This window comes from Eubalaena glacialis, chromosome 6 (genome assembly GCF_028564815.1).
Source record: "Eubalaena glacialis isolate mEubGla1 chromosome 6, mEubGla1.1.hap2.+ XY, whole genome shotgun sequence".
Lineage (NCBI taxonomy): Eukaryota > Metazoa > Chordata > Mammalia > Artiodactyla > Balaenidae > Eubalaena > Eubalaena glacialis.
This window is the reverse complement of record NC_083721.1, coordinates 57,124,546-57,152,110: the sequence shown is the minus strand read 5'-3', so window position 1 is coordinate 57,152,110 and position 27,565 is coordinate 57,124,546. Positions and strand designations below refer to the sequence as shown.

The 27,565-nt window shown below is 36.3% G+C and overlaps 1 protein-coding gene across 1 annotated transcript in view; it reads left to right on the top strand.

Moving 5' to 3' along the window:
- The window catches only part of MORC1 (MORC family CW-type zinc finger 1), a 213,858-nt gene that overhangs the window by 97,018 nt on the left and 89,275 nt on the right, over positions 1-27,565 (top strand). The window contains 5 exon segments of the mRNA XM_061192725.1: positions 2,637-2,716; positions 3,737-3,810; positions 6,159-6,223; positions 8,426-8,569; positions 10,782-10,936. Coding sequence (XP_061048708.1) covers positions 2,637-2,716; positions 3,737-3,810; positions 6,159-6,223; positions 8,426-8,569; positions 10,782-10,936 — 518 coding nt within the window.

Genomic DNA, 27,565 nt, shown 5'->3' with positions numbered 1-27,565 from the left:
CAAACTTCTGCAGATTTTTCAGATTTTTAAAAGAAAAAGAAATCATTCAGCTACTCATATTATTTCCTCATTCCCAATGTATTTTCCCTCTAAAATACATATTTCCTCTAAATTACACATTTAATAAACACACCTTATAAGGTGTTTATTAGATAAAACACGTATTAAGTACTATGAACTAGCATTGTTCTAAGTTCCTTAGCTGTATCAACACCTTTAATTCTCATAACAACCCTGTGAGATAGACGCCATTGTTTTTATCTCCATTTACAGATAAGGCAATGGAATCACAGAAAATGAAGTAATTTGCCTAGTCTTTTGTAATTTGCAGTACTAGTAAGGGGCACACCAAGACATTTAACCCAGATAGAAGGGCTCCAGGTAGTCCAACTTTTTAAAAATAAATTTATTTATTTATTTATTTATTACTTATTTTTGGCTGCACCGGGTCTTCGTTGCTGCGTGCTGGCTTTCTCTAGTTGCGGCGAGTGGGGACTACTCTTCGTTGCAGTGTGCAGGCTTCTCATTGCAGTGGCTTCTCTTGTTGCGGAGCACAGGCTCTAGGTGCGCTGGCTTCAGTAGTTGTGGCTCGTGGGCTCTAGAGCGCAGGCTCAGTAGTTGTGGTGCACGGGCTTAGTTGCTCCGCGGCATGTGGGATCTTCCCGGACCAGGGCTCGAACCCGTGTCCCCTGCACTGGCAGGCAGATTCTTAACCACTGTGCCACCAGGGAAGCCCAGGTAGTCCAACTCCTAATGATTGATCATGATGATGTTCTGTCTTGAGTATATGTGTTCAGCTTCTGTTGAGATAATGGAAGAGTTTTAGGCAATCAGACTCCGGCTAACAACCATTGTAAATTATGTGTGACCTGTTTGTATTGTGAAGAATTTGTATTACTGCTTACATTGTTTAACAGTCAGAGCATGGAAAAGCAATGCTAGATCAAACTATTATTCAAAAGCCATTGCTATTAGCCTAGATTCCAGGGATTGGCCAACCTTTTCTGAAAAAGCCTGAGAGTAAATATCTGGACACATTCTATCTCTTTTGCATATTTTAATTTTTTCCTTTTTAAAAAAAATCCTTTAAAATGGAAAAACCATTCTTAGGTCTTAGACTGTAACAGAAACAAGCTGCTGGCCTAATTAGGCCCACGAGCAGTATTTTGCCTATGCCTGGCGTAGGCCCATTGGGCATATAGATGTAGACTCTCTCCTCTGCCTGCACAGATGCCTCTTTTTGTATGTCTTTAAATTTTTGGCTTCAAGAGATGTTCTAGAATTCTCCATCTACCTCTCACTGCCTTTCTAAACATTGCCTTTCTAAACATTGAAGTTATCAGAGAATGTTAAGCTCCTGAGTCTACATGGGTATCAGACAAAATTAGGGACTGGGAGAAGCAGTTTATCCAGTGTCAGTGATGATCTGGGTAAGAGGGCTAGGTATATTAACCAGAAACTTTGATAATGGAGCAGTTACATAGAAAATTTTCTTTTTAAGAAAATTGTCCTATTTTACATGTATAAGTGAACATTTGTGTGGGCAGAGATTTTCTTGTATCTCTCCTGAAGTTCCCTTACTAAAGCAAAATTGCCAAGTATTAAAAGGCAAGAAATTTTTCTTAGGTCTAAACTTTGCTGACTTACCAGCTGAATGCAACTTACTTGATGACTTTTTCTTTTTTTTTCAACTGCATACAAGTGTTTACTTTTTACTGTCGTGCGTCTGCCTCCGAGATTTTTTTTTTTTTCTCACACACACTGTATTTTATTTTTACAAGAGATAAATAGACTGACACCAAGCATTGTACATGGATGACCACAACAAAAGCAACAAGGATTGCAATTACCAAACATGAAACACACTCATACTATGTCATAATATTGACATTCAGTCCAGTAATCCTCCACTGTAACAGCTCCTTTACTTTGCAGTGAAAATTGATTTGTATATTCTTTGCCTCTGAGTCCTTGTGGGATTTTTTCTTTTTTTAAATTCAAACAGAAAGTCACAAAAATTATACTCATCCTCATCAGTTCACTCAGTCCCATGTAATTAATTTTTTTTTTTTCATCTTGATCTTTTGTTAGCACTTTTATGAGCTCATCAGTTTTTCATTAGAGTTCTGAAAATGCTTATTCATTCAGTTCAGCAGTACAGTCAGGTACCAGAAACCTGTACTTGTCAGAGTCTTTTCCATGAATTTCCTGAAGATGAAACCCTTTTATAGGAACATATTTACAAAAGCATCAGAGTACACCCAGAACTGTCTGTAAATGACAAAAGACTTAAAAATGACCACGGTTAAAGATTTGATGAAAGTTCATAATAATGCAGTTGACAAGAAAATTAGTTATTTCTGAGATATACATTTTAAAGTAATAACTAGGATTATGACTTATAACATTATACCAGAACATATAAGATTTGTAGAAATTTCATGTAATGTCTGAAACATTTATATTAACATATTTCCATACAAATAACCCAATGAAAGTTTAGTATTAGTTGTTTTGTTTGGACTTTTTCTTAATAATAACATATCTCTGGAATATACAGTCTTCCTAAAGAACATTTTTGTATTATGAACTTTAAAATGATAATCTGACTTACGTTCTTTCTTGTTTCATTTCAGAAAGTATCTGTACGTCGCATCTTCTTTTAAAGGGACATTTAAAAATGAAGTTAAAAAGGCAGAAGAAGCAGTAAAGATAGGTATGTAATTACCTATGGCCTCCATCATTATTGTTAATTTATTCAGCAGACGTTTATTTATTTATTTATTTATTTTTTAAACTTTGGGTTTATTTTATTTATTTATTTATTTATTTATGGTTGTGTTGGGTCTTCGTTTCTGTGCGAGGGCTTTCTCTAGTTGTGGCAAGCAGGGGCCACTCTTCATCGCGGTGCGCGGGCCTCTCACTATCGCGGCCTCTCTTGTTGCGGAGCACAGGCTCCAGATGCGCAGGCTCAGTAGTTGTGGCTCACGGGCCCAGCTGCTCCGCGGCATGTGGGATCTTCCCAGACCAGGGCTCGAACCCGTGTCCCCTGCATTGGCAGGCAGACTCTCAACCACTGTGCCACCAGGGAAGCCCCAGCAGATGTTTATTGAGCAGTTATTCTGAGACACACCCTGCTTTGGGCGTTATAGGAATAAACACAAGTAATCAAATGTAATTCCTACCTCTAAGGAACTTCATAACACGTTTTCCATCTTTGGTTTTGTCTAAATACGATGTTATTATTATAAAAGTAATTCAAGTTCTGAGTACACACTTGGAACTAGATTGATGTATATTAGGGTTGTCCTGATGCAGAGTTAGATCATTTTAGAGACTGGTGTTGCATCCACTTTACGAAGGCATGCTCTACACATTCATTCCTCCCACAAAAGGACAAAGCCATCCTTCCCCAATGATCCAGGAGTGAGGAGTAGCTCTATATCCATATTTCATGGATTTTAGAGAGTTTTCAGTCAGCCGAACATTCAGTCATGACCTTTCAATTTGTATGTATATATATATATATGCCCTATAAGTTGTCATGCCTTAGAGGACCCTGTATGGCTACCTAGTCTTGGAATGTGTGAAAGGTGTAGAAGTAATACAGGATTTTCTGAGATTATTGTCTGTAAGCCATTCTTACTGGTCATGGATATATTATATATATGTAATATTCATTTAAAGATGCTTGAAAGGGTTTTATTTTATTGAATTATCTTGCTTCTGTTTCTAGCTGAACTCATATTGAAAGAAGCACAAATCAAAGGAAACCACTCTGACAGAACTTCTTTGTCTTCTCCTGCCAAGGTATGACGACATATAGAGTCGTCCTCTTAAATGGTGAACAGGGTCATTTGCTTTTTCCTGTACACAGTTGACTCTTACCACTTCTTAAACCTTTAAACAAGCTTAGAAGATTGTTAATTTTAACACAGGTAAAGAGAATAGATGAGTGCAGAGAAAGGGGAGGAAACTCAGCAAGTGGGGGGAAGGCTGAGATTGAGAGCAAAGATGAACAAAATGTGGGGTGAATTGAGAGGTAGGGAAGATCATCACAACTCATTTCTTTAAAAGGAAGGGAAAAGTAATAGAGAAAAGGAGAAAATAATGAAAAGCTAGCAGAAAAAACTAGCCTATCAAGTCTCCCTGAAAATATCTCTTCCAATTATAGCTCCCTATGGACCTAAATAAATAGGGAGAGCAAGGAGAAGACTAATAAGCAATCCTTCTTTCTAGTGCTAAGAATAATGTACTATAATTATGAATATTAATAACAATGCTTCCAGCTTACAAAGCTCTTTTCTTGTGAGTTACTCCACACAGTTCATAAACAATCTCTGTAATCCTTGCAATGTGCCCATGAGTAAGATAGGTTATAAAGAACTATTATTATTAATTATAATGCATAGCAACTAAGAGAAAAAGAATATTGCGGCAGGACATGTATTGTAAGTTTGCTAACTTTTACCAAAAATACGGTACTAAGCTTTCTACCACAGTAAGTCATTGCACGACATACTTACATGCTTGCATGGGATAAGGAGGTATAGGGAGAAAAAAATGCTTCACTTCACCCTTCCTTCATCCTCTTCTGCGCACTCAGTATATGAATTCTTTCTGTAATTTGCCCTTAAACTTTCAAGAGCTGTGTCTGATAAAGAGCTCTCATATCTAACGGTCATGAATATGGGATGAAATCAAAGAGTAGCACATGTTAATTCCCCAAATCTATCCATGACTTTCCCCAAATTCTTTTACCTTTTTCTTTTCACTTATTTTTTTAAGGTAAACGTAGAGCTATCTTATTGTTGTTGACTTTTAAGGAAGAGTTTAAGCTTTCTTTATTTTGTCTCTAAAAAAAGTCAGTTTCCTTGGCTGTATGTATTTGGGAGACAAGAAAAACAGACTCTTTCTAACGGGTCAGACCTTGCTTTCTTCTTGCCTTAGCCAGTTACCTCTCGCTGCCTCTTTGCTCTGTGCTTTAAGTTCATTGACAGGAAGGGCAGGGATGTCTTTGAGCAGTTTGCTTTGTTGCTCTGATGCACACTGGTTTCTTTAACTCAGAGAAGAGAGCTAAGCAGAATGACCTCGGCTTTTGACCTCTTAAATTCCTCTAGGCGGTTGGGTGGTTGAATTTGAAGTGAAATACTTACCAAGCATTTACCATTTTCTTTTACTTTAAAGACCATGAAAATAAGGTTCAGTCAGTGGTATATCCATCAAATGAGATGCCCATCTTTCACATGAAGAGGATGGAGCACATTAAAAGTCTCTTCTTCAGTGGAGGATTACTGGACTGAATGTCAATATTATGACATAGTATGAGTGTGTTTCGTGTTTGGTAATTGCAATCATTGTTGCTTTTGTTGTGGTCATCCATTTACAATGCTTGGTGTCAGTCTATTTATCTCTTGTAAAAATAAAATACAGTGTGTGTGTGTGAAAAAAAAAAGTCTCTTCTTATTTGTGAAATAATAATAATGCATTGTTTTTTTTCTGCCTGGTTAGAGAGAGCATACCAGAGATAGGGTAGTGAATGAGCCAGTATAGCAAATTAAAAGAGAAGGAAAGAAAGACAGGTGGGTACCGGTATTGAGGCACTCTGAAAGGGAGAAAGCCCAGGATGGGATATCCTATAAAGGGAAAGTTTGGGGAGGATTAGTTAGGGGTATATGGAACTTGATATAGAGGAGACATTTTCTTTTGGCCTCTGATAAAATTTTTTAATTACAATTTTTTTTTTTTCTGAAGGAAGCCTTAGTGATGGATCACATGATTCAGCATTTTCTGTTCTCACAGACAAAAGCCAGAGTCTAGGTACATTGAATGACATTCCCAAGCTTTCACATAGTTTGTGTGAAAGCCACTGTGACATTACAGGGAGCAGTGACGCTTTCTCTAAAAGACAGAGAGGACATTGGGATATGTGCAAAGAGAGAACTGTGGGCTTGGATTTGGTTTGTCTTCTTAGCTATTAGAACTTAATCATTTATCAAGTATTTATTGAGTATCTGCTATTGTGGAATTGCATTAGGCAATGTGACCTATCACTATTACCCTTGTGAAACCTTTAGATAATAGGATAATAAATATCAACTCAGCTCTCAATTATTTAATGGCATTATGTGCTCTCCTAACCAAATGTACTTCTCCAGGATGTATTACAGAAAGCTTTGGAAGATGTAAAAGCAAAGCAGAAGATTCTTCAAGAGAAACGGAGGTAAGACATAAGATTTTCTGTTTGCTAGAATCCTCTGTACTATGTTAAAACAAATTCTGATTTCTGAGTAGGCAGATTTGGTGATTATTATGACAGTTTCTCTTCCTTAGCTTGTGACATCTTATGATATTAAGCATAATATGGTAAAAATCCCCCAACCAATGTAATCAATGGAAAGTATTTATAAAGTATATATTTTCATGTACATATATGTTAAAACTTCTCAATACAGAGTGAAAAATTAGTTCAGTGTTTGATTAGATGAAGAAGAGAACTGCCCAGGGGTCCAGCTGACAACTTCACTTTCCCTGTGTCCTTTGCCATTTAAACTCTGGAGGGTTGGTCCCAGTTCCTTCCCTCTTCTAGTACTGCTTACAATTTAAGATAGAGTATGCTTCAAGTAAAAGTATCACTTATATACGGTTAAAATAAAAATAGCAAGCCTATATTACAAAACCATTGTTTACATTGGTAAGGTTGACTTGATGTCCAGTTCAGGTGTTAAGCAAGTTAAATTGAAAATAATCACTGTTGTCCAAGTAAAGTCAGACTTTGGAAGCTGCGATAACTTTGAGAAACAAATTTTTAGGGAAGTGTTATTAGTTTTCAGCATTTTTTGGTGTGTGTGAACCGTGATGTGCTATATAACCATAACTTTCTTCAAAACAAATTTGAAATGTTAATTATGCATTTATCAAAATAAATATAAAATAAATGTCATAGAAATCTTCAATGAAAAGCAAAGGCCTCTTTAAAGCCTTCAGAAAGAAAAAGCTGGTTGATGACTTTTTTGTCATCACAATGATAGGCATGAAAGGTGACCATCCTATACAATAATGCCAGTTGGTGTGAACTTATTTTTATAGCAAAATGCTTTTTTTTAAATTTGAAGACAATCAGTATGCCATTTACTATCGCAGAGTGATTATGTCATACCCTCCAATACTCTGTTTTGGGGTCCCTTACAAAGTCAGTATTCTATTTAGTTAAACAACGGGAACCTAATTATAGAGTAGATATTTTTGAGAAAACCTTTGATTCATATATATTTAACCCTACATGTATATGCATTTAAAAAATACATAATATATTAATTCATGTCAGTAACTCCCTCAGAAAGTCTGATGTACTCTGTATATCATATCCACATAGAAGGACTGATACAACTTTGTCATTGTCCTTTAATGATAGATATATTTAATCAGTCCAGTAAGTATATTATGTCAGTTGTAATAGCCCATGATCATGAATTTGAAAAGAAAAGCTGTTTTTGTGGAATGAGAGGAGCTACAGGATGGGTGGAGGGAAAGAATTATATTTGGTACCATTCTTGGTTAGGAAAGGAGAATAACATTTGCCAGGCACCTAATGTCTTCCAGGTTTATACTGAACATTATCTGTTTTACTCCTCACGGAATCCCAAGTGGCTAGGCAGGTATTATTCCCATTTTTCAGACGAGACAGAAAGTTGAAGTGACTCATCCATAGTCACATGGTTGTTACAAAGACAAGCTTGTATTTGAAGTCACATCCATCTTTCTGGTTCTTACATCCAGGTGTTTTTCATAGCTCCAAGCAGCCTCCTGTTATTATGACTGTTTCTGTCGTGTCTGCTATGTCTCATTTTCTATTTTTACACTTTTAATACAAAAGTCACATAAAACATAGTATAGCAGACAGAGTCAGAAAAACAGGAGCTAATGTCTGTGGCCCTTGTAAACTTGCTTAATTAACTTTGATTTACCTTTGAATTTGGAAAAAGAGAGAAAACTAAAGAATATCTTTTGGCACATTCCAATCTGTGTAGAATATTTGGAGGTTTGAGAACATGCTGAAAATTAGAAATACCTAAATTTTAAAATGGTCAAATCATCATTTTTCAAAAAATGCTGTGATGTACATATTAGACCAGTTAACATTTCACAACTGCTTTGCACTTTCTAGTTCTTGTAAATTTAAATTGGCAAACTCATTTTTGAATCAAAGAATGCTTGTGTTTGACTGGTATTGTTATTGCCTATTATGTTTATGCAAAATACTTGGCCATACAGATATACCGAGTGTGCTTACTAAGTTTTGCAAAATATCTGTATATTTTATGTATATAGTTCCTTTGATATTTATCTTCTGAGTTTGTTTATTAAGTTTGTAAACTGTATATTTTTATTAATTTTTTTTTTAACTTTCTAAATGTAATGCTAGAGAATTGAAAAAAGCAAGGACACTCACCCTGTTCGTTGGTGTGAACATAGAAAACCGAAGCCAAGCTGGGATGTTCATTTACAGTAATAACCGCTTGATCAAAATGCATGAGAAAGTGGGCCCACAGTTGAAACTGAAGTCGTTGTAAGTATGTTTTTGTTTTCAGAGGCACAGGCAGGATGAGGGAAGTTGCAGTAAGATTTTGTCTGTGGAGTTAAGTGATTAATCATAATGGGAGCAGGTGTCATATCCCCCATCCACCCTTCCCATCAGTGTGCAGGCATTCATCTGCCTAATTTATAATGTCAGTGGAGCTGTGTGCCTGCTCTAAGGAAAAAGCACGCTTTTGGAAATTTTACCATTTCTTGTGCCATCTACTAGGGTTAAGTTTCTGATATTTCACCAATTAAAAAATAATATAAGCAGAGTAAAGAAATTTTAGAAAAGAAAAATCCATAGTCTTATACCACAGCCCTGTTAACATTTTGTGCAGCCCCTGCATGTATGAGTTCCTGCCAGTTACCTGCATGAGCGTGTATTCTTAACACTCTTCAGCCTGCTTGGATCCCAGAGTAATACATTCTGGTGCTTTCCCAGTGGCGGGTCTGAAACTCCACAAGCTGCTCTCATGAATTATGTAGAGTCCCGAAGAGAGACCATAGAAAAGCACAGAGTCAGACAGGATAACCGTGAGCAATAGGATGGCTCGGGGGGACAGTTTTTCGTCTTGTTCCCTCACTCTCAAGGAATTAGTGATTCACTCATTTGTTCATTCAACAAGCACTTGTATTGCAGTATCTTGTGCCAGGCACTGTACTAAGCTCTGCACACAAAATGTTGAAAACTTACTACCTTTTGCTAAGGAACTTGTAGTCCAGTGAGATGGACAAATGTATAAATACGTATTTATTATTGTGTGGGAACAGCAAGAATGATCTTTTAAAACATAAATTAGCTTGCTCTCTTGCTTAAAATCCCAGTGCATGTAGAATAGAACTGGTTTTCATCGTCTGCCAATGATCTGGCCTCTGCCCGGCTCTGGGACACACCCCACCCATCCCCAGCCTCTGCCTGCATTCCCCTCACACCAGCAGGCTCCCTGTTCCTCTGACATCCTAAGCTTGTTCCTGCCTTAGGGCCTTGACATTTGCTCTTCCCTCTGCCTTGAACCTTCTGTCCTCAGGTCTTCTTACTGCTGGTCCTAGCATGTCACTCAGGCACCAGCTCTGAAGTCTGCTCCACAGGAAGGTCTTCTTAGACTGTCTAATTAAAATCAGCCCCTGCCATCACCCCTCTCCACCTTTTCTCTCTTCACAGATTACAGCACCTGCTGTGTTTTCCTTATACCACTTATTGCCATCTGAAATGCCCTTATCACCCTTAATGGCTGTCATCCTTTAATAGAAGAGAAACTTCATAAACAGGGACCTTGTCTTTCTTATTCATAATGTATTCCTAGTTCCTCGAATAGGGCCAGGTGCTGAGCGTGAATGAATTGATGAATGAACAAATATATGTTAGAGGCAAGTATCAGGTGCAAAAAGCCTCTTAGGAGGGGCAGTAAATGAAACTGGAGGAATTTAAGTCAGGTTTCCTGGAAGAAATGATGCCCAAATTCAGACTTACAGAATGACTGGCTGAAGGGACGGCAGGGTGGAAGGGGAAAGTAATGAAAAACATGATAGGCAGCAGCCCCAAATTGGGAAGGTGTGACTTGTGTGCCAGGCTGTGGGCACTGGGGAGCCCCTGAAGAGCTAGACTTCTGGATGCCCTTTCCCTAAACAGGTTATAGCACTAAGCAGAATAGCCCAGCTACATACATCATGTGCTGCTAAAAATGTGAAAAAAAAAATTGAGTTTATCCATCAGGCTGTTACTTCTCAGATAATACAGCCCATATATTCCCACTGAACACCCGTGGACCTCTGCAATGATGAGGAGAAATCCAACCCGACAGGTGAAATGAGGATGAAAAAAGTGACTGGCTCATATTGTTAAGAGGACCATGTCAGTTTATTGCTGTAAGGGATTGTTAGGGATGTTTATTGCTAAAAGGACTCCTCTTCCCACCCACCTTGACTCCCCATGTCAGGTTATAGGTTTGGAAAAGGAGTCTTATTAATTCAGTAATGATGTATTAAGAGATTTTGTATTATGGGACCAAGCACAACTAGGATGACCGTAGACTTACATTAAAAAGTACAGTTATAAGATAACTTGTTAACTTTGACATGGTTTGGACCAAATGACTGAATTTGTTTTTTAAAAAATTGATTTTGAAAGATGAGGGTATATTAGCTTTTTCTGTTTCCTTAGCTCAATTTCGTATAATTTCTATATGTATTTATTCTTCCAGACTTGGTGCAGGTGTGGTTGGAATTGTTGATATACCCTTGGAGATCATGGAACCATCCCATAATAAGCAGGAATTTCTCAATGTCCAAGAGTATAATCATCTTCTAAAAGTTATGGGACAATACTTGGTCCATTACTGTAAGGACACTGGAATCAGTGAGTATTCAGTAGTCATAGTAAGAGATACTTAATGGGAGATTAACTTGGTGATGTCTTTAAGCTGGAATGATTGTACTGATTCGGGTAATCAGTAACCCCAAACCCTGAAAGAGAGTGCCTGCATTAAAAAAACAAACATAAGGGAAATTAGTCTTAAAATCTTCCCCAGAATATTATGTGAGAAATAAAGCAGCAGATTAAAAATTCTAAGAGGAGGGCAATCAGAGAGCACTATGAAGTGGCAGCTGATCATGTAGAGAGGGGGCAGAAGTTTGCTGGAAATAAGCTGAGAAACCCCCAAAGGACATTCTAGGACTCTACTGTGTAGGAGTGCAGAGTCCCACATTGACCTGCGTAGCACCTGCAGTATTGTTACATCATGCTGTAGAATAATCATTGTTGACCCTGGATAATTAGAGGTATGTTAAACCATGTTTTGTATATCTAATAAGTCTTGAATATGTTAATTCCAGAAAGATTTAGATGAAAAAAATCACTAAAATACATATGCTTGGAAACGTAAAAAGATAAACTTTAGTTATGTGGAAAATTTGACTTTTTCAGATCACCTCACTCTCCAGAGATACCTGAACAGTGGTGTGCTGTGCATTAATTAAATAAACCTCCTTTAAATTATGCAGACATAGGGCTTCATTTATGGAAAGAAATAGGCTACTGTGTATTTGTTCAGTGAATTACATGAAGTATGTATAATTCATGCATATCAAAAATTATGTCTCTAACCTTGAGACAACTTAAAATCTTATTATTGTCCCACTTGAAGTTGTAATCTTAGAATATTTTCTTTTCTTTTGTACCCACTCTGCTTGGTTCTGAAATTTTCTTGTACCAGTGAAACAGGAAAGAGTGCAGGAACTCAGGGGAAAAAAATGTAAAGGGGGAATGAAGTTGAGGGCACAGATTTCCTGCCCAGACTGGATTTTCCTGTCACAGTCTAAAAGCTCCTCAGAGTGTGGTCTGCGGACCGGCGGCATCAGCATTGCCTGAGAGCTTGTTATAAATGCAGAATCTCAGGTCCCACCCAAGAGCTACTGGATTAAAATCTGCATGTTAGCAAAATCTCCAGGGGATGTGTATGCACACTAAAGTTTAAGAAACACTTCTCTGAAGAGTACAACTTTTGCTTAGCATAGGCATACTTTTTCACATGTGTTTTTTTTTTTTTTTTCCTCAGAGATATGTTTGAAGTTATACTAAATGTAGGAATGACTACATTATTTGGCTGGCTGTGCTTAAAGCTGTAGAAGACATAGGAATATACAGGGTGAGGTGGTATAAATCAGTGATCCTCTTGCTGGTCTTTAAATGCTAGCATGACATGGTTCAAAAAGAAAACGCTGAGCGTTTGAAAATTATGCCACTTCCCCCATCCTCATATTTTCTCTGGAAGCTCCTTTGTGTGGAGTGTGGATAGCCTCCCAACTTTGTACTCTCAACTCCACGGTGTGACTTGCCAGCCTTCCCCGCCCTGTATGTAACTTCCTATTTCTATCTTATCTACCTAACTTTTTCAGAACCTTCTCAGTAGATGTAATAAGATTCAAGGTTAGTAAGTTATATTTGTATTGTAATTATTGATGGTTAATAACATGTTGATTTCCTAATTCCATAATTGTCTCTGAATTGATTTAGGGCTAGAGGATGCTCTCACAAAAGATGTTCCTCTAGAAGGAAAGCAGAGAGTGGAGAAAGGACAGTGAGCTTGTGCATTTGCTCACCTATCTCACAATTTCATCCCCAGACATCATTGTCAAACTGAATCAAGGGATCAAGGTCAGAAGTGGTAGTCTCAGGAACTGTGCTGAGGAGATGGACCTTCAAGGTCTTTGCTGATTAATTCCCACAGGAGTAAGCAAAGTTATGTAATGCTTGACTAATACTCTGAAAGCTAGTATTACAGGACACGCAATTTTAATGAAAAGTATTTGGGTAGATTTTTTGCCTTATAAATAAAAGATGCAGTCTTTGTATTTGCTGCAAGTCTGATCAGTTTCTGTGGAAAATTGGGCCCTTGTAAAAATCGAATCAGCAGAAAGGGGAATGGAGAGGTGATGACTTTTGTGTCATTTGTCAAAGCTGCATTTACTTTTGGCACAGTTCGTGCTAAGAATCTCAGAAGTGTTTTTCTTGTCTCTGAGTCTGTCCTCACCTCACTGTCTGCTCCTATGTTTTCTGAAACTTTATGCATCCTTACCTTAAATTGTAATATTAATCATCAGCTTTTTGGAATAGGGAGAGAAGGAGAAGAAGAAGATGGAGGGAAATATCAAATGAAATTTGAGTTTGAGCAGAAGCAATTACATAGAAGTGTATTACTAAAATTTTCCAAAATGGATCAGAATATAGCTGACGTGCTAAAATGAAATCTATGATGTAATAAGCACAGTCTTTCCCAGCAGCACTCAAATCATAGGGCCTCAGGTTGGTAAGAAGGTTAAAAATCATTTAATTGAGTCACTACCTCCCACCCCATGCTTTAATTCCCCTCTACCTCACGCACCCCTGCCCTAGGCAAGTGGAAGCCATTTTAAGCCTGAACAAGGGTTTTCCATGAAAGAAAAATCGCTACTTCCTGAGGCAGCCCATGAATCTTTGCACAGTTGTGTTAGAAAATACATTTTCATGTTAATGTCAAATCTATTTCTCATATGTTCTTTTACTCATTCGTCTGTGCCAGGCATGGAGTGTTATAGGACCAACACATCAGATGTGGTCCACCCTTTCTGGGAATTTACAGTCTAGCAGGGCTAACGCAATTTGACGATTAGAAATGGGATTGGTGGCCAACAGAGAAGAAGTGGGAGCCAGTGAGTAGGAGCTCACGGTTTAGAGGCCAGAGAAGGCCTCCGTGAGGAAGAGCTACTTCCTGAAGGATGGGGAGGAGTTAGCAAGGCTAACTTCATTCTTCCCCCTTGGGGCCAGGAAGGATAGGCCTAAAGCCTTTTCAAATGACAGCCGTCTATTTGAAGTTTTCTGTCTCTCTTCAGTCTTATATTATCCTAACATTTCCAAGTTCTGTTGTTATTCTTTATTTGACAAGGCATTAAATATATTCACCATTTTCACCTTATTTTTTGTGAAGTCTATTACCTGGAAACAAAAATTTCAGATGAAACCTTGAATAAAATGGGATCATCATCTCTTAAAGTTGTAATTCTGTTGCTGTAGCCTAATATATTCTGAGTAAGCACATTATTGACCCTCAGTATCTTTATTACCAATTAAAGTTCTTAATAAAATGTTTAATGTGTGTTCTTGTTAAGCCATACTTCTTTTATATTTTTCCAGTGAGTGTTTTTGGACCCTAGTATAGAATCCTACATTTATTCCTATTAAATGTTATCACCTTATTAGGCTCATTTTTTTCATGTTGTCGGGACCATTTTTGGAATCATATGGTGACTTTTACCTAATGTGCTATTCTTCCTGATATGTTAGGTTTGGCCAGTATTTTCTCTCTGATTTTATTTAAATCCTTTTGCACTGGATACAGAAATCAAGCACTTGGCCCTCCACCGATGACCTCCAATGAGGTAGAAATGGGACACTGGGTGAGGACAATTAACCATATTAATTTCTCAGTTTGTATAATTTTGAAAGTAAGGGATAATATTTGTTAGATGAATAATTCTTTTAAAAATAGATAACTCTCTATGCCTTAGCTTGGGCTGCTATAGCAAGATACCATAGACTGACCAGTTTATGAGCAACGTAAATTTATTTCTCATAGCTTTGGAGGCTGGAAGTCCAAGATCAGGGTGCCAGCACGGTTGGGTTCTGGTGAGAGCCCTTCTTCCAGTTTGCAGGCTGCTGACATCTTGTTGTATCCTCCCATGGTGGAAAAAGAGTGAGTGAGCCCTCTGGCCTCTTCTTATAAGGGCACCAGTCCCATTCATGATGACTCCCCCTAATGACCTCGTTACTTCCCAAAGGCCCCACCTCCAAATACCATCACCTTGGGAATTAGGCATCAACATAGGAATTTAGGAGGGACACAAATGTTCAGCCCATAATAGTCCAGTAGCTAGATGTAGCTAGCTGCTCACAACAAAATTTTGTTTCTCTTATTATATACTTAAGTCTCTGAGATCTCAGGAAGGCACTTCAAGAAAAGTGAAACACAACATTCTGCTAGGGATACACGTTGAGTGAGGAGGCCTATGTGAGTATTGAAAGACGAGGCTATGAGACAAGTTTATTTGAAGGTGTAGGTTGAGAAGCAAGTCATTTTTTTAAATTCAGTTTTTGAAGTTACGGATTTTATGTATTTATTCTATTGTATTTTTAAAATATTGTATTTTATCTTTTATTTAAAAACATTTGTATTATGGTGGTATGGGCTGAATTGTGCCTCCCCTGAATTCATATGTTTTAGTCCTAACTCCCAGAAACCCCCAGAATGTGATTGTGTTTGGAGACAGGACCTTTAAAGAGGTGATTAATTTTAAACGAGGCAGTTAGGCTGGGCCCTAATCCAATGTCACTGGTTTCCTTATACGAAGAGGAAATGTGGACACACGAAGAGACACCAGGGATGGGTGTGCACAGAGAAAAGAATGTGTGAGGACGCAGTGAGAAGGTGGAGAGAGGCCTCACAGGAAACCAACCTGCCAACACATTGACCTTGGGCTTTCAGCCTCCAGAGCTGTGAGGAAATAATCTCTGTTGTTTAAGCCACCCAGTCTATGGTGTTTTGTTATGGCAGCCTTAGTAAACTAATATATATGGGAAATTGCAAAATTAGGCAGATTTAAGGAAATGAAATCCGTAAACCCTTCATCCAACCTCAACAGTTATCAACTTCTGGGCAAACTGGTTTTATCCATGCTCCCACCTACTCCCCCGTAACTGGGTTATGAAGGACATTCCAGACACTTTATAATTATATCCGTGTATATATATATATATGTGTGTGTGTATATATATATATATATATATATATATTTTTTTTTTTTTTTTAAAACATGGAAGAACTTTTTCTATAAATTTATTTATTTATTTTTGGCTGCATTGGGTCTTCGTTGCTGTGCGCGGGCTTTCTCTACTTGCAGCGAGCGGGGGCTACTCTTCGTTGCGGTGTGTGGGCTTCTCATTGCGGTGGCTTCTCTTGTTGCGGAGTACAGGCTCTAGGTGTGCAGCATCACAAGCTCTACTTGTGGCACACGGGCTCAGTAGTTGTGGCTCACAGGCTCAGTAGTTGTGGCTCGCGGGCTCTAGAGTGCAGGCTCAGTAGTTGTGGCGCACGGGCTTAGTTGCTCCGTGGCATGTGGGATCTTCCCGGACCAGGGCTTGAACCTGTGTCCCCTGCATTGGCAGGTGGATTCTTAACCACCGTGCCACCAGGGAAGTGCTGTATATATTTTAGCATGTATTCCTAAAAGAAAGAACTCTGTTTAAAAACATAACCACAATACAAATATCACACCTAAAAAATTATCAATACTTTCTTAATATCATAAAAATATCCAGCCTATCTTTTATATTTTGAATTATTTTCTATTATAATTCATAGCCCCTCTACCCCATCCTCATATTTTTCTTTACTGCTCACTCTCTCTTTTTTTTTTTTTTTTTTTTGGCGGGGGGAATTTATTTGTAGGAAAAACTGAGTTGGTTGTCTTATAGTTTTCATGGTTTAAATTTTGCTGACTGAATTACTGGGTGTAGTTTAACAGATTCTTCCATTCTGTTTATTTCTCTGTAAATTGGTAGAATCTAGCAGCTTGACCAAATTCAGATGTGTTTTTTTGTTGTTGTTTCATCAAGATGCTTCAGAGGTGGTAGTGTTTTCTATCAGGAGCCATAAGTCATTCGATTGTCTCTCTTTTAATGATGTTAACAGTTAATGATCAAAGCTCAGATCCCTTAAGAGTTCCAAAATCTTATATTCTAATTCTTTCATATTTTCTTTGATTATTAACTCTAATACTTCTGTAAAGAAAAACTTTTTTCATCTACTATTTGGTTACCCATGTTAGTTGGTAATTTACTATTTGACAGCAGAAACAATAGAACTCTATACGACTAAACAAATTACATTGGCTGAAAGCTTGATTTGAGAGGAATTAGAGATAAAATTAAAATATTAAAAAACATTATAGACATTTGCCTAACTTATTTATATGGCATAAATATGTACTCTGTTTAAAATTGTTACTTTGTGCCAGCTCCCAGCAAATAGCAGAATGGTTCAGGAGTTCAGTGGATTGATTTCTGTTTTTTAAAAATGATCACATTCTTAGATTTTATCCATTTACACTGCTTTCGCCTGGTAATTGAAATTATCACCATTGACAGCACTTACGCTTCCTTTTCTTTCTGACTGCACTTGTATTATTATCATGATAATGACATTTTTTACATCTACAATGAAGTTTCTTGCTAAAATATCTCAGAGGATCTCACCTATATTGCAAATAAAATATGAAAAAGCCAGCTCTTCTTCTTTTGTCTGGAATTAAATACACTTTGATTCTTACAGTTTGATTTTTCCCTGCCATACCAGAAGCAAGACCTCAAAACTCTCTTCATTAGTCTGCATATGTGTACCTTAGAAGAAAGAGTAAGTTGTATCTAATGACTCTGATATTAAGACAGTGCAATCAGAATTAAACATAAGTTGTATTAACAACAGCAAAAAGAGTCTTTAGACTTTGAGACCATTAAGTCAGTTAGGGGGCTTTGTGTATGTCTGAGTAAGGTAAAGAGAGTCCTGGTAGAAAGAAAAATTATGCTAATCCAGGTACTGAGGAGACTTAGGTAGCTAACTAGGCTATTGCCCATGATAACACAGAATGTTTTATGAATCTATTTCTATTATTATGTCTAATTTTGATTTCCACATTTTAGAAAGAATAGGAAAAAATGAGTATATCTAAAGAAAGCTATGAACATGACGAAATAAAAGTATAACCTGAAAAGGGAAAGTAAAATTGTTCCTTTATAAGGAAAGAACCAGTAGAAACCTAACTCTCCTGAGGTTTGTTTTTGAAAGTTTGTCACCCTGAGGCCTCCATCCATCTTCCTTCTAGTCTCCAGTGTGCAGAACAATGTGGTTCTGAACTGGTAGGCAGGAAGCCCTAGGGGACCTTAGAGGGTGGCTTGGAGTCCTTGAATCCCTGGCTACCAGTGATTGTCTAAAATGGCATTATGTCTTGTACATGTACATGCTACAGTTTTTCAAATACGTATAGATGTACTTGTGGGTAGTAAGATGTAAAATCACACAAAAGTATGATTAAATTCATGATTTATTTATTTTTTTTGTCATCATGTATTTTCTCAAGTCGGGAGCAGGGGGTGGTTCTGAAATCATTTTTGCAGCTTAAGGAGATCCTCGTGGGAAGCAGCTGATATGGAATGAGAGAAAATGATGCGACATTGTCAGGTGAAGTAACGACCTTACTATGAAGTTGGACCAACTCCGCAGATTCCTGGAGTCTGCGGAGTCTGCTGTGCTCACAGTAGAGTGGAGAAGGGAAGGTATTCTGACTGCAGCTGCCACCTACTTCTGCCATTGACTGTACTGTACCATGAGACTGACCCAACCCCACTCCGCCACATTCACGAGCCAAGAGAAAGAATGGCGCTGGGAGCACCTTCAGCAGCACTGAAGACATCTTGCCTTGTTTCATCTCGCCTCAATTTAAATAGAGTTCTTTGGGAAATGATCATATAGCCCCTCTCTCATCTCAAATGCACCACACATTCTCTAAGCCATCATGGCAGTTCTTCCTGATAAGTGACCGCTGGCCTCAAGAGTGTACAGGCTTCACTACCAACTGATGGGAGTTGGCGTATCAGTTGAAACCAGTTTGCTATCCCTAACCCAGAGATGCCATCAAGACTATAAATGATAAATGATTACACCATGCATCAGCTTAGCAAGGGTCTCATGTCTAGCTTAGCTAAGAATGACACAGGTAGTGACAAATAGGACAATATTCAACAGAGGAGGAGGTGTGATCAACAGTCCTCTGAGAATGGATGTGTAATTTCTATTTGAGATCTTTAAAAATAGAATATAATCATCTATTTAGATGCAGAACTACCTGAAGGCAGGGACCTCATTTAAATACCTTCTCCATCTTAAGATTTTCCTGGTGCTTTGATTTCATAAACTGTTTTAGGTTTCCTTATTTTGATTGAAAACATCAAAGCTTTGCTTTGGTAGTTTATTACTGAATTTTATTACTTCTCCACTTGGCTAACTGATTCCCTGAATGTCATTATACATTCTATGAATAGATATGAAACTGACATCTAGGAGGCTGTTACATTTCTCCTCTTTTTAAGAGGCAAAATCTATGTGAACTGCTCTTTTAGTTACTGGTTTTTGACAGTTTTTTTAGTAAGTTATTGCAGTAGTTCCCACTATTTTTTCCTGGTTTTAAGAGGCTCCTGAAAAATTAATCAGATTAATTTAAATGTTAGGAATCTTCTGAATACAGTACTCCATACATAGCTAGCAATAAATTAAATTTTCACAGCTTTTCTCAGAAACTTATTCTAGAAACCAGGACTTTAATTCTGTGTGCATTAATCCCTGATTATTCCATTAATTTAACAAGCTTGTTGATTATTCAAACAAAAGTCTCAAGGTATGTACTCTATAATTTTGAATATTGTAAATATTTCCTGTTTATAAATGTAAACTGAATTTTAAAATCAGAATACCTTGAGGTTGTTAAAATAATATAATTATGAAATTAATAAATTTTGGGTTACCTACATAGCATTCTCCATTGGGTGGAAATATTTAAGATGTATTTTTAAAAGTCAAGTACTTTTTCATATTTTGAAATTTCACTTTTTTGCTCTTAATTGACTTCTTGATGAAAGGGCAATTTAAAAACCTTCATTAATACACATTAACAAAAAACGGTTTATTAAAACCGTATATTAAAAATATCCATAATTGTATACCACTTCATATGTTAAGGCCAACCTAGTTTAATAAATTTTATTATTAATTTTACTATTTCTTGCCAGACTAGGATAGACAAGAATTTTTTTCCAGGTTTATTGGGGTATAATTGACAAAAAAAAATCGTGTATGTTTATAAAGTGAACAGCATGATGATTAATGAAATATTTGTGAAATATTTACCACAGTCAAGTTAATTAAAACATCTGTCACGTCACACGGTTACCTTGTTGCATGTGTGGGGGGTAAGAATGCTTAAGATCTACTCTCTTAGCAAATTTCAAGTATGCAATACGGTATTATTAACTATAGTCACCATGCTGTACATTAGATCCTCAGAACTTACTGAGTTTATAACGGAAAGCTTGTACCCTTTGACCAACGTCTCCCCATTACCTCTGGCCCACAGTTGCCAGCAACCACCATTCTACTTTCTGTTTTTATGAGTTCAACTTTATTATTATTATTTTTAGATTCCACATATAAGTCATATCATATATTTTTATGTCTGGCTTGTTTCACTTAGCAGTAATGACCTCCACATTCATTCTTATAGCAAATGGCAGGATATTCAACTTTTTTGTGGCTAAATAATATTTTATTCTCTCTCTCGCGCGCATGCACACACACACACACACCATTTTCTTCAGCCATTCATCCATCATTGGACACTTAGGTGGTTTCCATAATTCCATATCTTGCCTGTAGTGACTAATGTTGCAATGAACATGGGAGTGCAAATATCTTCTCAAGATACCGATTCCATTTTCTTCAGATATATTCCCAGAAGTGGGTTTCTGGATCATATAATAGTTATATTTTTAATTTTTGAGGAAACTCCATACTGTTTTCCATAATGCTCATACCAATTTACATTCCCACCAACAGTGCACAAGGCTTCCCTTTTCTCCACATCCCCAACATTTGTTTTATCTTCTCTTTTTGATAATAGCCATCCTAACAGGTATGAAGTGATATCTTATTGTGGTTTTGATTTGCACCTCTCTGATTATTTGTGATGTTGAGCACCTTTTCATGTACCTGTAGGACATTTGTATGTCTTTTTTGGAAAACTGTCTGTTCAGGTCTTTTGCCCATTTTTCAGTAAGAGTTTTTTTGTTGTTGTTATTCAGTTGTGTGAGTTCTTTGTACATTTTAGATATTAACCCCTTACTTGCAGATATTTTCTCCCCTTCTGTATGTTACCTTTTCATTTTTTTGATTGTTTAATTTGCTGTATAGAGACTTTGCAGTTTGATATAGTCCCACCTTTTTTTTTTTTTTTTGCTTGTGCTTTTAGTGTCATATCAAAAAAAAAAAAAATCATCACCCAGACCAATGTCAAGGAGCTTTTTATATGTTTTCTTCTAGGAACTTTATGGTTTCAGGTCTTACAATTAAGTCTTTAATTCATTTTGGGTTAATATTTATGAGTGGCATAAAATAGTTTCATTCTTTTTTGAGTATATCCAGTTTTCCCACCATTTATTGAAAAGAATGTTCTTTATGTGTGTTCTTGGCACCCTTGTCGAAGATTAGTTGGCTATATGTGTGTAGGTTTATTTCTAGGCTTTCTATTCTATTCCACTTGTCAATATGTCTGTTTTTATGCCAGTCCCATACTGTTTTGATTACTATAGCTTTGTTATAATTTGAAATTAGGAAGTGTGGTGCCTCCAACTTTGTTCTTCTTTCTCAAGATAGCTTTGACTATTCAAGGTCTTTTGTGGTTCCACACAAATTTCAGTATTGTTTTTTGTACTTCTATGAAAAATGTCAGTAATTTTCATAGGGATTGCATTGAACCTATAGATTGCTTTGAGTAGTATGGACATATTTTTTCAATCAAATATTCTCTCAATCAAAGAACACAGGATATCTTTCCATTTATTTATGTCTTCAGTGTTTTTCGTCAGTCAATAGATTTCAGTGTATAGGTCTTTCATCTCCGTGGTTAAATTTAATCCTAAGTATTTTCTTGTTTTTGTTACTATTGTAAATGAAATTGCTTTCTTAATTTCTCTGTCAGATAGTTCATTGTTAGTGACAGAGATGCAACTGATTTTTGTATGTTGATTTTGTATCTTGCAACTTTACTGAATTCCTTGTTTAGTTTTTTGGTGGAGTCTTTAGGTTTTGCATATATACTATCATGTCATCTGCAAACAGAGAAAATTTTAACTTCTTCCTTTCTGATTTGGTTGCCTTTTATTTCTTTTTTCATGACTAATTGCTCTGGTTAGGACTTCCAGTACTATGTTGAATAGAAGTGGCAAAATTGGACATCCTTGTCTTATTCCTGATCTTGAAGAAAAATTTTAACTTTTCACTGTTGAGTATGATGTTGGCTGTGGGCTTGTTGTCTATGGCCTTCATTATGTTGAGGTACATAGTTTCTGTGATTCATTTCTTGAGAGTTTTTATCATAAAGTGGTGTTGAATTTTGTCAAATGCTATTTCTGTACCTATTGAGATGATCATATGATTTTTAGTCTTCATTCCATTAATGTAGTGTGTCATATTTATTAATTTATGTATGTTGAACTGTTTTTGCATCCAGGGATAAATACCACATGATCCTTTTATTGTTCTGTTGAATTTGGTTTGCTTTGTTTCGTTGAGGATTTTTGCATCTATGTTCACCAGTGATATTAGCCTATACTTTTCTTTCCTTATAATGTCCTTATCTGGTTTTGGAATCAGGGTAATACAGACCTCATAAAATGAGTTTGGAAGGGTGTCCTCCTCTTCAGTTTTTTGGAAGAGATAGAGAAGGATACGTATTCATTTCTTTAATGTTTGATAAAATTCACCACTGAAGCCATCTGGTCCTGGGCTTTTTATTTGTTGGGAGATTTTTTAAAAAAATTTTTATTGACATATAGTTGATTTATAATGTTATGTTAGTTTCAGGTGTACAGCAAAGTGAATCAGTTATATGTCTACATATATCCACTCTTTTTTTTTTTTTATTCTTTTCCCATATAGGCCATTACAGAGTACTGAGTAGAGTTCCCTGTGCTATACAGCAGGTTCTTATTAGTTACCTACTTTATATATGGTAGTGTGTATATGTCAATCCCAGTCTCCCAATTTATCCCTCCTGCCCCTTATCCCCTGGTAACTATAAGTTAGTTTTCTACATCTGTGACTCTACTTCCATTTTGTAAATAAGTTCATTTGTACCCTTTTTATTAGATTCCACATATAAGTGATATCATATGATGTTTGTCTTTCTGTGTCTGACTTATTTCACTCAGTATGACAATCTCTAGGTCCATCCATGTTACTGTAAATGGCATTATTTTGTTCTTTTTTATGGCTGAGTAATATTCCATTGTATATATGTACCACATCTTCTTTATCCATTCCCCTGTTGATGGACATTTAGGTTGCTTAGATGTCCTGGCTATTGTAAATAGTGCTGCAATGAACATTGGGGTGCATGTATCTTTTCAAATTATGGGTTTCTCTGCGTATATGCCCAGGAGTGGAATTGCTAGGTCATATGGTGGTTCTATTTTTAGTTTTTTAAGGAACCTCCATACTGTTCTCCATAGTGGCTACACCAATTTACATTCCCATCAACAGTGTAGGAAGGTTCCCTTTTCTCCACACCCTCTCCAGCATTTACTGTTTGTAGATTTTTTGGTGATGGCCATTCTGACTGGTGTGAGGTGATACCTCATTGTAGTTTTGATTTGCCTTTCTCTAATAATTAGTGATGTTGAGCATCTTTTCATGTGCTATTTGGCCATCTGTATGTCTTCTTTGGAGAAATGTCTATTTAGATCTTATGTCCATTTTTTGTATGGAAACACAAAGGACCCCAAATAAGCAAAGCAATCTTGAGAAAGAAAAATGGAGCTGAAGAATCAGACTCTCTGACTTCAGACTATACTACAAAGCTACAGTCATCAAAACAGTATGGTACTGGCACAGAAACAGAAATATAGATCAATGGAACAGGATAGAAAGCCCAGAGATAAACCCATGCACCTATGGTCACCTAATCTATGACAAAGGTGGCAAGAATATATAATGGAGAAAAAGACAGTCTCTTCAATAAGTGGTGCTAGGAAAACTGGACAGCTACATGTAAAAGAATGAAATTAGAACACTCCTTAGCACCATACACAAAAATAAACTCAAAATGGATTAAAGACCTAAATGGAAGGCCGGGCACTATAAAACTCTTAGAGGAAAACTTTGGCAGAACACTCTTTGAAATAGCAGCAAGATCTTTTTTCATTCACCAACTAGAGTAATGGAAATAAAAACAAAAATAAACAAATGAGATCTAATTAAACTTAAAAGCTTTTGCACAGAAAAGGAAACCATAAACAAAACAAAAAGACAACCCTCAGAATGGGAGAAAATATTTGCAAATGAAGCAACCGACAAGGGATTAATCTCCAAAATATACAAACAGCTCATGCAGTTCAATATCAAAAAAAAAAAACCCAGTCGAAAAATGCTGGGAGATTTTTGATTACTGATTCAATCTTTTTACTCACTCTTGGTCTGTTCATATTTTCTATTTCTTCATGATTCAGTCTTGGTAGTTTGTATGTTTCTAGGAATTTACCCATTTCTTCTTGGCTATATAATTTGTTGGCATATAATTGTTCATAGCAGTCTCTTAAGATCCTTTGTATTGATAGTTCTGTGGTATCAGCTGTAATGTCCCCTCTTTCATTTCTGACTTTATTTATTTGAGTCTTCACTGTTTTTCTTAGCTAGTCTTATTAACAGTTTTACAATTTTGTTTATCTTTTCAAAAAGCAGCTCTTAGTTTCATTGATCTTTTCTATTGTTTTCTGTTCTCTATTTCATTTATTTCTGTTCTGATCTTTGCTCTTTTCTTCCTTCTGCTAACTTGGGCTTAGTTCTTTTTCTACCTCCTTGAGGTATAAAATTAGGCTATTTGAGATCTTTCTTGTTTCTTAATGTAGGTGTTTATCGCTATGCATGGGTTTATTTCTCGGCTTTCTGTTCTGTTCCATTGATCTCTATTTCTGTTTTTGTGCCACTGCCATACTGTTTTGATGACTGTAGCTTTGCAGTATAGTCTGAAATTAGGCAACCTGATTCCTCCAGCTCTGTTCTTCTTTCTCAAGATTGCTTTGGCTCTTCAGGGTCTTTTGTATTTCCATACAAATTTTTTAATTATTTGTTTAGTTCTATGAAAAACCCCATTGGTAATTTGATAGGGACTGTATTGAATCTGTAGATTACCTTGGGTAGTATGGTCATTTTAACAATATTGATTCTTCCAATCCAAGAACATGGTATATCTTTCCATTTGTTTGTGTCATCTTCAATTTCTTTCATCAGTGTCTTATAGTTTTCAGAGTATAAGTCTTCTGCCTCCTTAGGTAGATTTATTCCTAGGTATTTTATTCTTTTTGATGTGATGGTAAATGGGTTGTTTCCTTTGCCCTTTTGATTTCCTCTTTGACTCCTTGGTTGTTCAGTAGTCCATTATTTAATTTCCACCTATTTGTGAATTTTCCAGCTTTCTTCCTCTTGCTGATTTCTAGTTTCATTATGGTCAGAAAAGATACTTGATATGATTCAATCTTTGTAAATTTGTTAAGATTTATTTTGTGACCTAACATATGATCTATCCTGGAGAATATTCCATATGCATTTGAGAAGAATGTTTATTTTGTTGCTATTGGATGAAATATTGTGTGTATGTCTGTTAGGTCCATTTTATCTAATGTATAGTTCAAGTCCATTTTTTCTTATAATTTTATATCTGGATGACCTATCCATTGTTAAAAGAAGGGTAATGCAGACTCCTACTATTATTGTATTGCAGTCTATTTCTCCCTTTAGATCTGTTAATATTTGCTTAATATATTTAGGTGCTCTGATATTGGGTGTATGTATTTACAATTGTTAATACCCTCTTGATGAATCAGCTTCTTTATCATTAAATGATAACCTTCTTTTTCTCTTCCTACAGTTTTTGACTTAAAGTATGATTTGTCTGATATGAGTATAGCTACCCATGCTCTCTTTTGGTTTCCATTTGCACGGTATCTTTTTTTCCATCACTTCAATTTGAGCCTATGTGTGGCCTTAAAACTGATGTGAGTCTTTTATAGACATCATATAGTTGGGTCTTGGTTTTTATCTATTCAGTCACTTTACATCTTTTGATTGGAGAATTTAATCCACTTATATTTGAAGTAATTATTGATAGATAAGGATTTACTATTGCCATCTTATTAATTGTTTTCTGGCTGTTCTGTAGTTCCTTTGTTTCTTTCTTCCTCTCTTGGTCTCTTCCTTTGTGATATGATAATTTTCTGTAGTATTATACTTTGAATCCTTTCTCTTTATCTTTTGTACATCTGCTATAGGTTTTTGCTTTGTGGTTATGAGGCATACATAAAACATGTTATAGTTATAACAGTCTATTTTAAGTTTACAACAACTTAACTTCTATCACATATAAAAACTCAATTGTTTTACTCCCTCCCCCCACAAGCATTTTATGTTCTTTATTTCACAATTTACATATTTTTATACTGTGTATTCATTAATAAATATTGTAGCTATGGTTTTAATACTTTGTCTTTTACCGTTTATACTAGAGTTAAGTGATTTATAGACCATCATTACAGAATTAGAGTATTCTGAATGTGACTGTATACTTACCCTTACCAGTGAGTTTTATATTTTCACATTTTTAAGTTACTAATTAGTTTCCTTTCATTTCAGCTTGAAGAACTCCCTTTAGCATTTCTTGTAAGGCAGGTCTAGTAATGAACTCCCTCAGCTTTTGTTTGTTTGGGAAATTCTTTATTTCTCCCTCATTTCTGAAGGATAGCTTCAATACAGGTAATGTATTCATGGTTGGCAGGTTATGTTTTTCTTTCAGCACTTTGATTATATTATCCCACTCTCGCCTGATCTATAAGGTTTCTGCTGAAAAATCCACTGATAGACTTTTGGGGGTTCCCTTGTATGGGAGGAATTTTTTTCTCAGGATAGTTGTATAAATCTCTACAGACTGAGTAACACATGAAAGAAAACAGAAACTGGTGTGGTATGTTTCCTCCCACTGCCGTTTCTCTGGCCAACTTACTTATCCACTTGCAGAAGCATCTACCTAGTCTTCAGGGTCCACTCCATGGAAATTTGTTTTAATAACATATTATAAATTATGCATATTGGAGTAGCTGCTATCTGAAGGGAAAAAAAAGTTCCATTGGCAGTTACGAAAAGCAATTTCTGATTCCCAGATTGAATATCTCTGGTTATTTCCTTTGTCCTGATATCTACTTTGAATAGTATAATATCTTCTATCAGTCCTGGTCATTAGATGTTGGGCTACTGAGTGTTCTCATTTATATCTTTGATAGCCAGTAATTCTTTAGTATTATTTAGTCTTATAAGTAAACATTAAGCTCTGAGTGTCAGCTACTGAAAGCAAGATCCTAAACATAACCATTGTCTTCAAGGATTTCACTTTCTAGAGGGAAAATAGACATAAAGTGAACTGAAATGTAACGTGTAAGCATTGTAAGAGTGGTGTGACCACAGAGCAGGTATCACTCCACCCTTGAGAGGCATGTGCCTGTGTTTCTAACATGCTAGTAGTTTTATCGCTCTTAAAATATTTATTTTGGGATTCACAGTTGATGTTCGTTTTATAAGTTTGC